This window comes from Doryrhamphus excisus, linkage group LG3 (genome assembly GCF_037039965.1).
Source record: "Doryrhamphus excisus strain RoL-2023G ecotype Guam linkage group LG3, RoL_Dexc_Guam_v1.1, whole genome shotgun sequence".
Classification (NCBI taxonomy): Eukaryota; Metazoa; Chordata; class Actinopteri; order Syngnathiformes; family Syngnathidae; genus Doryrhamphus; species Doryrhamphus excisus.
In genome coordinates this window covers 23732501-23745188 of record NC_136359.1, presented here as the reverse complement: position 1 = coordinate 23745188, position 12688 = coordinate 23732501, and the positions used below count along the sequence as shown (strand labels likewise).

General features: G+C 40.4%; 1 protein-coding gene and 1 long non-coding RNA gene across 6 annotated transcripts in view; one reads left to right on the top strand and one right to left on the bottom strand.

Annotated features, from left to right (window-relative positions):
* The window catches only part of LOC144898236 (uncharacterized), a 98324-nt gene that overhangs the window by 31906 nt on the left and 53730 nt on the right, over positions 1-12688 (bottom strand). The gene's annotated exons all lie outside the window — the stretch shown is intronic.
* citb (citron rho-interacting serine/threonine kinase b) overlaps positions 1-12688 on the top strand; it is a 57666-nt gene that overhangs the window by 28420 nt on the left and 16558 nt on the right. For 2 of the 5 annotated variants that reach the window (XM_058069871.2, XM_058069867.2), the window contains exons 17-23: positions 3175-3368; positions 5445-5580; positions 5666-5770; positions 5848-5988; positions 7926-8045; positions 9880-10105; positions 11927-12085. In XM_058069871.2, coding sequence (XP_057925854.2) covers positions 3175-3368; positions 5445-5580; positions 5666-5770; positions 5848-5988; positions 7926-8045; positions 9880-10105; positions 11927-12085 — 1081 coding nt within the window. Of the gene's footprint in view, positions 1-3174; positions 3369-5444; positions 5581-5665; positions 5771-5847; positions 5989-7925; positions 8046-9879; positions 10106-11926; positions 12086-12260; positions 12285-12688 lie in introns of all 5 variants that reach the window. The other 3 variants (XM_058069866.2, XM_058069864.2, XM_058069872.2) reach the window with 3 other exon arrangements.

Here is a 12688-nt window from a genome sequence, read left to right as displayed (position 1 = left end):
ACAGTGGAACCCATTTAAGTTGACACACCTCGGAATGGCAGACTCACGTCGACATAAGCAGTTGGCGACATAAACACAAGCCATTGCTACAAGCCCCTACTTGCACATTTAGACAATAGGAGAATGGGTGATGATAAAGGACATGTTTTTTTTCCCCATTTGTGCAATTTTTTTTTTAAATTATTGTGTTTTCATATTTTTATTTTTATTTTTATTTTTATTTTTATTTTTATTTTTATTTTTATTTTTATTTTTATTTTTATTTTTATTTTTATTTTTATTTTTATTTTTATTTTTATTTTTATTTTTATTTTTATTTTTATTTTTATTTTTATTTTTATTTTTATTTTTATTTTTCATTTGGTTGTCAAATTAAGTTTTTTTTAAATTCTAAAAATACAATTTGACAGGAAAAGTCAAGAAAACAATTGCAATTGTGGAAAAAAAATTAATTTACAAGAGTAATGTCAAAATATTAGGAGAATAAAGTCAGAATAATAAGAAATAAAAGTGGCAATCTTATGAGAAAAAAAGTAGAATAAAGTTGTCATATAAAAAAGTAAAAATATATATGATATTATATATTATTATAATATTACATATATAATATAATTATGGCCAGCCAATCACAGGGCACATATAGACAAACAACCATTCACACTCATATTCATACCTATGGACAATTTGGAGTCGCCAATTAACCTAGCATGTTTTTGGAATGTGGGAGGAAACCGGAGTAAAAAAATTGCACAAAAATAAAACAAATAAAAAAAAGAAATTTATATATATATATAACACAAAACACAAAAATGCTAGTATTTTTATATTTTTATATTTTTATATTTTTATATTTTTATATTTTTATATTTTTATATTTATAAATTATTTATTATATATTTATGTTCCTGCCTCTCCTGCAATTTAATTGTCGTCAGTTTTGATGAGATTTTGAAGCCTGACACATTTCCAAAGACGCAACAACGACTCGGTTGTGTCGTCAGCGCCTCTTCAATGCGGTATTTTTCTGTATTGTGTGCAAAAATTCCCAAAACATATCATCCACCATTATTATTATTTTTTTTTTCCGCTTCAGTCTGCTTTCCTTTTTCCACCTCCCACTCACAGCCCAGTCAGACACAGGCTTTTCCACTAAGTTGCATTATGTGATATCGTCTCCACAACCTGTGACAGGAGACCTAGACACCTCTCCCTGCTCTCACAGAGTAAATCGGGCAGCAGCATCCCCGTATTGTAATACGTGATATCCTGCTTGGAGCCGAGCAGCAGCAGAACGAGGAGGCACGGCTCCTGTGGGATGAAGTGCGTGGGCGTCCGGTAGCGCTTTCAGTCCTGCCGGTTGCGTAACCAGCGATGGAGGCCATAGACAAGGAATTGGGTGGTGTGTGTGTGGGAGGGAGGGATGGATGTGTCATCTCCATCAGTCCAGGTCGTGTCAGCTGTGGAAGCGTTGGACTTCAGAGAGCTGTGCATGACCACCGCATGCTATATTTGTCTCCCAGTGTTTCGTACGCTGCCTTTTTGTGTAGGCCGTGTGAAGCACACGGAAAAAAGGCCCTTTTTATAATTACATACCAGTGTTTCCTGGTGGGGGGGGGCATCATTGTCTAATTTGCATAACTGGACATGACGCATGTGCATGGAATTGTAATGGACGTTGTAGGAGAGAGGAATAACATTTGGGAAAGTAGGTGAAATACACAAACAAGATGGAGCCGACTGTGGGTGCTTGTCGATGGGGGAGGGGCCCACAGCAGCACCCGCTCTTCCTTGAGAGGAGCGATACATGCTTTCATGTTAGATACTCCAATACAACAAGAAAAAGTCGCTAGTCACTTTTTTCGAAAAAGAAGAGGGAGTCTGCAACCCTTATCCCTCCTGCTACATCTTCTTATTCTTTGGCATAGCAGGTACGAATGATGCCGGCCATTATTGTTTGGTTTTTTTGTGTCATGATCTGCACTTGTTTTGGTCTGCTGCCCCCTGTTGTCTCTTTTCTGTCCTGCAGTGGACTGCAGTGGACTCCTGTCTTGTAGCCGTGCGCGATTCCGACCATTCCAGCATAATCCCAGTGGAATGAATGACATGATGAATGACATGTTCCCGTATTTCTCAACCTTTTCAAACTATTCCCGCCGCAAAACATTCATTTTACAATCAGTAACTGTTACATTTGTTCACTTCCTGCTTTCCTAATATAGTTTAAGTTAAAAAAATTTTGTTTTAATATTTTTTTTATTTTTACATTTTTGTCACGTTTTATTATTATTATTTTCTACAATGGGCTGCACAGTGGTCGAGTGGTTAGCGCGCAGACCTCACAGCTAGGAGACCCGAGTTCGATTCCACTCTCGGCCATCTCTGTGTGGAGTTTGCATGTTCTCCCCGTGCATGCGTGGGTTTTTTTCTCCGGGTACTCCGGTTTCCTCCCACATTCCAAAAACATGCTAGGTTAATTAGCCACTCCAAATTGTCCATAGGTATGAATGTGAGTGTGAATGGTTGTTTGTCTATATGTGCCCTGTGATTGGTTGGCTGGCCACCAGTCCAGGGTGTACCCCGCCTCTCGCCCGAAGACAGCTGGGATAGGCTCCAGCACCCCCAAGACCCTCTTGAGGATAAGCGGTAGAAAATGAATTACTATTTATAGAGCCCTCTAGACATGAAATAACACCCCTACAGTCATCTTTCCATTCATATTACCCATTATAGTTGACTCTGTTGCTGTTGCCGTTTTGCCAGGTCTCACTGCTAGGTGAGACGGGTTCGATTCCCTGCTCGGGCATCTCTGTGTGGAGTTTGCATGTTCTCCCTGTGCATGCGTGGGTTTTCTCCGGGTACTCCGGTTTCCTCCCACATTCCAAAAACATGCTAGGTTAATTAGCGACTCCAAATTGTCCATAGGTATGAATGTGAGTGTGAATGGTTGTTTGTCTATATGTGCCCTGTGATTGGCTGGCCACCAGTCCAGGGTGTACCCCGCCTCTTGTCCAAAGACAGCTGGGATAGGCTCCAGCACCCTTGTGAGGATAAGCGGTAGAAAATGAATGAATATATATATATATATATCTTCTTCATGTGTCATTGTATAATGTGTCCTACATCCAAATACAGCATGAACATATGGAACTATAATACCGTGTATCTTCGTACCAGAACCTTGAGACACTGAAGACCACATGCACCATGTTGGAAGAGCAAGTTGTGGAACTGGAAAGCTTAAATGATGAGCTCCTGGAGAAGGGGAGGCAGTGGGACGCCTGGAGGGCAACACTGGAAGATGAGAAGAACCAGGCTGAGAGGAGGACCAGGGATGTCCAAAGAATGTTGGATACTGAGAAACAGAACAGGTTAGTATCAATATATTCCGTTCCATGAAGTATTCAACTTTGGATGTTCTACTGTGTTTACGGTTGGGAACGCTGTCCAATAGCCAGTGATGTAATGTAATGAGATACCTGTTATGTATTCAGACGGAATATAAGGTGGCATTCTCTCCATGGGTAGGTGTTGTTTGCTATTAATGTTGTTGCACGCCTCCACCTACACATGCTGGATTCAAAAGGTTCTGGCCTATTCTCTCAAGGGATCATCACACCGTGTTCTGGATATTTGTTTAAAAATATGTTTTTAGTCCATGTGGGCAAGGAACATTTGGTATTAAAACACCCTCTCACAACCTGGAGAGGTTTAGATTTAGAAAACATCTTAACTAAGAATATGGAGTCGTTTAGATCAGGGGTCTCAAACTCTGGAGCTAGGGTCTAGGCAAGGCTGGGTTTTCCAAAAAAAAAACAACCCCAAAAAAACGCATTTATTAAAACAGAAAAATATACAAACTTTTTCAGTGCTTTGGTTCCGATTTTCTACAATAAAAGCTCTGATAAAACATTCCACTGTTCTCAAATATCTTAATTTTTATTTTTCTGCACAAAATAAGATGAAAAATAAATAAACAAATCAAGATTAAAGAAAATCAATCAGTAATAAATAAATATAATAATAATAATAAAACAGCAAATAATAAAAACTTAAGAAACCACATATAATTGGTGGGTAGACAAATGATTTTTTTCAGATTAAAATGAACAAAGCATTATTAGAGCCCTGTAGACATGACAAAACACGACTATAGTCACATTTATACTCTTTTTATTTACAACATATTGCGCAACTGCAGGGTCTTGAGACACATGCTAACTCGCAAACTAGAGAGCTAGCGACCTAAACGGTAGCCTTCAAGTTATTTCCTTTAAACTTAAATAGCCAAAATCTTACCACTTCCACACGGATAGGGAGGATAACTATTAACAGTTATTTAACCTTTAACATGAACATGAATCAAACGTAATAATTTTTTCTGGGTACATGATACCATACAGCATCCATATCAAACTTGCGCGGGCCGCACTAACATTAAACTTTCATATCAAGGCGGGGGCCTCAAACTAGTGTCCTGCGGGCCACATTTGGCCCGCGGGCCGCATGTTTGAGACAGAGCAGATTAAATAGACAAGAGGTCATCAAACTCATCTAACTCACGGTGCGAACAAAGTCAACACAAAGTCAAAACAAATGCTTACCCACTAACTTGGGTTGGACAACGTTTGAATTTGAACGATTCTTTTTATGATTCCTTATTTTGATTCGGATTCTGATCATTTTACAAGTGAGGGTCAGTAAAGTGTGCATGGTTGAAATGAGGGTGCCAACCAGAATGTTCCAAGAACATGATTTGGGCACCGAAGACCAGATCGCCCAGGCGCCCACCCTTGACCGCCACCCATCTAGTAGGGAGAAGACCCTGGGGCAGACCTCGGACACACTGGAGGGATTATGTCTCACAGCTGGCCTGGGAACGCCTTGGTGGAGGACTGGGAAGTCTTGGCTTCCCTCCTGAGACCCACTACCCTACAACACTTATTATTGCACTTTAATTGGCTTTAAAAGAAAACAGGACTAAATTTCCGTTAATAATAAAATGTTTGGGCTGCACAGTGGACGAGTGGTTAGCACACAGCTAGGAGACCCGAGTTCAATTCCACCATCTCTGTGTGGAGTTTGCAATGCATAGGGAGCATTAAGTATGAGCATAAAAAATAAACTAAATATTGCTCAGGCTGCACGGTGGACGAGTGGTTAGCGCACAGACCTCACAGCTAGGAGACCAGGGTTCGATTCCACCCATGTCTGTGTGGAGTTTGCATGTTCTCCCCGTGCATGCGTGGGTTTTCTCCGGGTACTCCGGTTTCCTTCCACATTCCAAAAACATGCTAGGTTAATTAGCGACTCCAAATTGTCCATAGGTATGAATGTGAGTGTGAATGGTTGTTTGACGATATGTGCCCTGTGATTGGCTGGACACCTGTCCAGGATGCAACCCACGTCTCACCCAAAGTCAGCTGGGTTTCTCGTGTGTCCTCCAGACTCCGTGCAGAGCAGCGCAGCTCCGAGTCCCGCCAGGCTGTGGACCAGACAGTGAAGGAGCACAAAGCGGAGATGTTGGCACTACAGCAGATACTTAAAGACCAGAAACTGAAAGCTGAGAGTCTTGCGGACACTGTAAGCATTCCGTACTTTTGTACGTAGTACCTATTTGTACTTGCGTGATGTTGCAATAAACCCTTTTGATGATGTCTTTCTGGAGTTGAACGATTTAGAGAAGAAGCATGCCATGTTGGAGATGAACGCACGTAGTTTGCAACAAAAGCTGGAGAGCGAGAGAGATCTGAAACAGCGGCTCTTGGAAGAGGTCCATTCAGTTCTATTAAAAAAAAAACAAAAAAAAACATAATTTGCAGGTTATGATAACTTCTGATTCTTTTCCAGCAAGAGAAGCTTCAACAGCAGATGGATGCTCAGAAGGCACACATATTTCGACTCACCCAGGGACTGCAGGACGCCCTGGACCAGACGGACTTGCTGAAAACTGAGAGAACTGACCTGGAATATCAGCTGGAGAACATCCAGGTGCTGCTACATATCGACTCTCATACAATATGCATGCATATGAATATTAACGCATATGCTAATAATGTGCTGTACAGCAGAAGTGTCCCAAGTGCGGCATGGGTGTTTTGTGTACGATTTGAACTCTTTTAAGCAGAAGTGTCTAAAGTACGGCTCGGGAGCCGTTTTGGCTTTGGGTACATTCTAAAAAGTCCTGATTTATATTACCGTATTTTCCGCACTATACGGCGCACCGTGTTATAAGGCGCACCTTCAATGAATGATATATTTTACATAAGGCGCACCGGATTATAAGGCGCATAGTCAGCTTTTTAAAAAAAAAATCAGATTTTAGGTGCGCCTTATAGTGCGGAAAATACGGTAATGTGTTGAGGAGGGCGGCACGGCGGTCTAGTGGTTAGCACGCAGACCTTACAGCTAGGAGACCAGGGTTCAATTCCCACCCTCGGCCACCCTGTGTGGAGTTTGCGTGGGTCTTCTCCGGGTACTCCGGTTTCCTCCCACATTCCAAAAACATGCTAGGTTAATTGGCGACTCCAAATTGTCCATAGGTATGAATGTGAGTGTGAATGGTTGTTTGACGAAATGTGCCCTGTGATTGGCTGGCGACCAGTCCAGGGTGTACCCCGCCTCTCGCCCGAAGACAGCTGGGATAGGCTCCAGCACCCCCTGCGACCCTCGTGAGGAAAAAGCGGTAGAAAATGAATGAATGAATGAATGTGTTGAGGTCCAGGCTGTTTTATTCTTAAAGGGGACATATTATGCTTTTTCCACTTTTCTGACCTATAAAGTATAAATTAGAATGTTGTATTCTCGTGTTAAACGATGCCAAAATTTCATATCATGAGGTTTCCGCATTTCGAATTGAGCCCTGAAAGAAGTTTGGGATGGCTCAAAACGCTCGGTTTCAAAAGGCGTGGTAAAACTGCGCCTTTGTGATGTCACAGAGGGGCAGACTTCCTTATATGGTTTATAGTTCGGAAGCACTTTGGGCATGTGATGGAATAAATTAAAACAGGCCGTTTTGACAGGATGAACAAATCAAAGGAAATACAGCTGGAATAGGTGCAGATACTGGAAGATCTAAGACATTTTCTGTGCGGGTTATTGTGTGTAACTGCTCTATAGGAGACCACAACTCAAAACAAAGGGTTGAAAAATGAGCATAATATGTCCCCACGCATTTATTAAAAACATAAAAATAAATAAACTTTGTTTTGGTTCTGATTTTCTACAAGAAAAGCTCTGATAAAACATTCCACTGTTCTCAAATATCTTAATTGTAATTTTTCTACACAAAATAAAATGAAAAATAAATAAACAAATCAAGAATAAAGAAAATCAATCAATCAGTAATAAATAAATAAATAATAATAATAAAACGGCAAATTTAAAACTTAAGAAACCACATATAGTTGGTTTAAACTTTAAACTTAAAAAAAGCCAAAAACTTACCACTTCCACACGGATAGGGAGGATAACTATTAACAGTTATTTAACCTTTAACATGAACATTAATCAAACGTAATAATTTTTTCTGGGTACATGATACCATACAGCATCCATATCAAACTTGCGCGGGCCGCACTAACATTAAACTTTCATATCAAGGCGGGGGCCTCAAACTAGTCTCCTGCGGGCCACATTTGGCCCGCGGGCCGCATGTTGGAGACCCCTGATCTACATGAATTGTTTTTTTTTTTATGTAAAAGTGCATCCTTTGATTTTCCAGTATGAGGCCCTTTGTGAAAAAGTTTGGACACCCCTGCACTAAAAGGACCGTTTTCATAGCATCGGGTTCCAAAGCGGTCCCATCATTCTTTTCATATTGTTAATAGTTAAATGTTGAATATGATGTGTGAATCAAACTTGCAGTGTTTTTGTGTGCGAAGCAAGTATTTGAGGAGACATTCATGGCAGTAGTGATGTTCACTTAGCTCCACCTGCAGGCCGTATACTCTCATGAGAAGGTGAAAATGGAAGGGACCATCACCCAGCAGACCAAACTCATCGACTTCCTGCAGACACAAGCCCACGGTGGTTCGAAGAAAAAGAAGGTAAGATGGCATTACTTCATTGTACTTTTTATAAGTACTACTAGTGGGCAACACTACACATTTGAAAAAAAAAATCCTGGAATATACGCTAAATCAGTAATACTGATACCAATACTTTTTACTTAACACAATAATTGGAGTACAATATATACATTCATTCATTTTCTACTGCTTTTTCTCACGAGGGTCGCGGTGGGGTGCTGGAGCCTATCCCAGATGTCTTTGGGCGAGAGGCGGGGTACACCCTGGACTGGTGGCCAGCCAATCACAGGGCACATATAGACAAACAACCATTCACACTCACATTCATACCTATGGACAATTTGGAGTGGCTAATTAACCTAGCATGTTTTTGGAATGTGGGAGGAAACCGGAGTACCCGGAGAAAACCCACGCATGCACGGGGAGAACATGCAAACTCCACACAGAGATGGCCGAGGGTGGGGAAAGAAAATAAGAAGCCAAAAAGTTACCACTTCCACACAACATACGAGGAGAACTCATTCATTTATTCATTTTGTACCGTTTATGCTCACAAGGGTTGTGGGGGTGCTGGAGCCTATCCCAGCTGTCTTCGGGCGAGAGGCGGGGTACACCCTGGACTGGTGGCCAGCCAATCACAGGGCACATATAGACAAACAACCATTCACACTCACATTCATACCTATGGACAATTTGGAGTCGCTAATTAACCTAGCATGTTTTTGGAATGTGGGAGGAAACCGGAGTACCCGAAGAAAACCCGGAGAGAACATGCAAACTCCACACAGAGATGGCCGAGGGTGGAATCGAACCCTGGTCTCCTAGCTGTGAGGTCTGCACGCTAACCACTAAACCACCGTGCCGCCTAGAATATATACAATAGATGTTCATGTTTTAGCAGTCATGTTACTGTAATGTTGGGTGAGACACACAAGCACCAGACTTGAATGCCGGAACAACATGCTTTTATGGTCAGGTTTTGAATGATCTCACAACAGGTATTGATTTGTGGACTCCTATAGAGCAGCTACACATAATAACCTGCACTGAAATCATTGTAGATCTTCCAGAATTTGCGCCTATCCCAGCTGTATTTCCTTGGATTTCCAAAACTGTCATTTGAAAATTTATTCCAACGACGACACGCCCACTCCGCTGTGATTGGTCCCACTCAGCATGTACAGATGTTCATGTTTTAGCAGTAATGTTACTGTAATGTTGGGTGAGACACACAAGCACCAGACTTGAACGCCGGAACAACAGGCTTTTATGGTCATGTTTGGTATGATCTCACAACAGGCAACAGGTTGTTGAGTTGTGGACTCCTATAGAGCAGCTACACATAATAACCTGCACTGAAATCATTGTAGATCTTCCAGAATTTGCGCCTATCCCATCTGTATTTCCTTGGATTTCCAAAACTGTCATTTGAAAATTTATTCCAATGACGACACGCCCACTCCGCTGTGATTGGTCCCACTCGGCATGTACAGATGTTCATGTTTTAGCAGTAATGTTACTGTAATGTTGGGTGAGACACACAAGCACCAGACTTGAACGCCGGAACAACAGGCTTTTATGGTTTTGAATGATCTCACAACAGGCAACAGGTATTGAGTTGTGGACTCCTATAGAGCAGCTACACATAATGACCTGCACTGAAATCATTGTAGATCTTCCAGAATTTGTGCCTATCCCATCTGTATTTCCTTGGATTTTCAAAACTCAAACTCATTTGAAAATTTATTCCAACGACGACACGCCCACCCTGCTGTGATTGGTCCCACTCAGCATGTACAGAGAACAGCTTGTACCTTTAAATTTCCATTCAAGTGACGTCCGTATCCTTCAGGGTCTTTTCGGACGTCGACGTGAGGACCTGCTGACCGCCATGGCTGCTCAGGCCCAGGTGCAAGGACAAAGTCAGGGCCAGGTCTCCCCTGTGCCCGCCATCCAGCCGGTCCCCCTGCAGTACAGCGACATGAAGTCAGCGCTGGACAAGGAACGAATGCGCTGCTCCGAGCTTGAAGATGCTCTTCAGAAAATGAGAGCAGAACTTCGATCATTGAGAGAGGAAGGTGAGACGAGTGCCCGGCAGCGGTTTATGTTCTGTTTTGGAAATGGACAAAAAAAAAATCATCAGTAAGTTTTATTCTTCTCTTTTGCTGTTGCCGTGGGAACAAAGAGCAAAGGGGGCAAGTCGACATGCAGAAAAAGTCAATATGGTGGATCCTTGCATATTCAAGCAGCAGAATTCGTGACCCAGGATGGGAATGAAAATGAACCATTTATTCCCAGTCTGTAATAATTCATAAAAATAATCCATAATACCGATAAAATGTACAGCATGCATGTACCGCTGTTAGAACACAGAGTCTTGAACCAGTCATGATGTGCTATATATATCACTATATTGACACTTCCTATGGTACCCATTATGGCATTGGATGCTCATATCACCTTGTACTTCGGTATGTGACAAAAAATAAAAAAAATTAAAATTAAAATAAATAAATAAATAAAAAACTTAAACTAAAAAAAATGTAAAAATTAAATTAAATTAAAAAATTAAAACTTTTTTTAAGTAAAAAAAAATTGTATTAGGAAAACAGGAAGTGAACAAATGTAACAGTGAACAAATTGTAAAAGTACCAGATGGAGGGGTAGGATTTAATAAGCTTTGCTTCTTCCTTCTCCTTTTGGACATGTGGAACTGGGAACTGATTATGGGATGCACTCAATTGTAATCTGATGCATGTTCAAATGAAATTAAATCATTACCATATCACCGTGTACTTTGGTATGTGACAATAAATAAATAAAAATTAAAACTTTTTTTCAAGTAAAAATAAAAATAAAAATTATATTAGGAAAGCAGGAAGTGAACAAATGTAACAGGTACTGATTGTAAAAGTAAACCTAGTACTTTGGTATGTGACAATAAATAAATAAAAATTAAAAGTTATTTTTTTAAGAAAAAAAAATATATTAGGAAAGCAGGAAGTGAACAAATGTAACAGTTACTGATTGTAAAAGTACCAGATGGAGGGGTAGGATTTATTAAGCTTTGCTTCTTCCTACTCCTTTTGGACATGTGGAACTAGGAACTGATTATGTGATGCATTCAATTGTAATCTGATGCATGTTCAACTGAAATAAAACTTTTACCATTACCATATCACCTCGTACTTTGGTATGTGACAATAAATAAATAAATAAAAGTTAAAACTTAATTTATTTATTTATTAAGTAAAAAAAATAAAAATTAGTAAAATAAAAAAATAATAAAATGAAAAAATTATATTAGGAAAGCAGGAAGTGAACAAATGTAACAGTTACTAATTGTAAAAGTGCCAGATGGAGGGGTAGGATTTAATAAGCTTTGCTTCTTCCTACTCCTTTTGGACATGTGGAACTGGGAACTGATTATGTGATGCATTCAATTGTAATCTGATGCATGTTCAAATGAAATCAAACCATTACCATTACCATTACCATGTGAACTCGTACTTTGGTATGTGACAATAAATAAATAAAAATAAAAAGTAAATTTTTTGAAGTAAAAAAATAAAATAAAAATAAAAAATTATATTATGGAAAGCAGGAAGTGAACAAATGTAACAGTTACTGATTGTAAAAGTACCAGATAAAGGGGTAGGATTTAATAAGCTTTGCTTCTTCCTACTGACGACCAGGCTACTGAGACTCCGATTCCATCTGTTCATCCAACATTCGAAATGATCAACTACGATTATTTTCATAGTTGAAGGCTCTCGGGTTGTCGTCGAGCTGCAATTGTCAACTGATTGTTGGAATAGTCTTGGAACGTAACCGTCGAATCTACAGCGCCAGCCAAGTCCAAGTCTCTAATCAATGTTATGGTTCAATTCCATCCCCAGCGCTCCAGTACAAAGATCACAACAACTCCACGGCTCCAGCGACAGCCCGACAACAGCTGATGATGTCCGCCATGGTGAAGTCTCCTGAGCACCAGCAGGTTCCGACCAACCTGGCGCCGTCCAACTCGGGGCGAAGGAAGGAGGCGGCGACACCCGAGGGTGAGTGAGAAGACGATAGACGAGCACGTGTTCATTGAAGACGCCAAATACTAGAGCAGAACGCCATGGTCTACTAAACATCCCGGCCCTGAAGAACATTTATCAACGCAAATATCATCTCGCACACAAAAAAGGAAGTTCTCTTACTATCCTTTTTCTTTCGCACTCCTTTCAGAGAGAAGGAGGGTGACTTTTGAAAGTAAGTTTTGGTCTCTCGTCTCCTTTCGCCTCATCCATTCCTCCTCAAAAAGGCCAGATTTTAAAAGTTGTGCACGCTCATAAAATGTTATGCCAGGTCCAAAGCATATTTTCAGCGTTGCAGTGCACCACTTTGGAAATCTGAAGCTTTTTTTTTATCTTGGTTGCTAAAGCTTAGCCAGTCTGACTTGAGCTTTACATGGTACAATATTCCACATAGAAATGAAGAAAACTTGATATCACATAATAAATCCAAAACTAAATGTATTATTCAGTCACTTTTTATCCTTTAGAATCAAATCAAAGTTGAAGATATCTGACATATTTAGGAATAATATGGTTCTTATGGAGTATTATGGGACATTGAAGGCATTCATTGTGGGATTGCTGAAGAGCTTTTACACC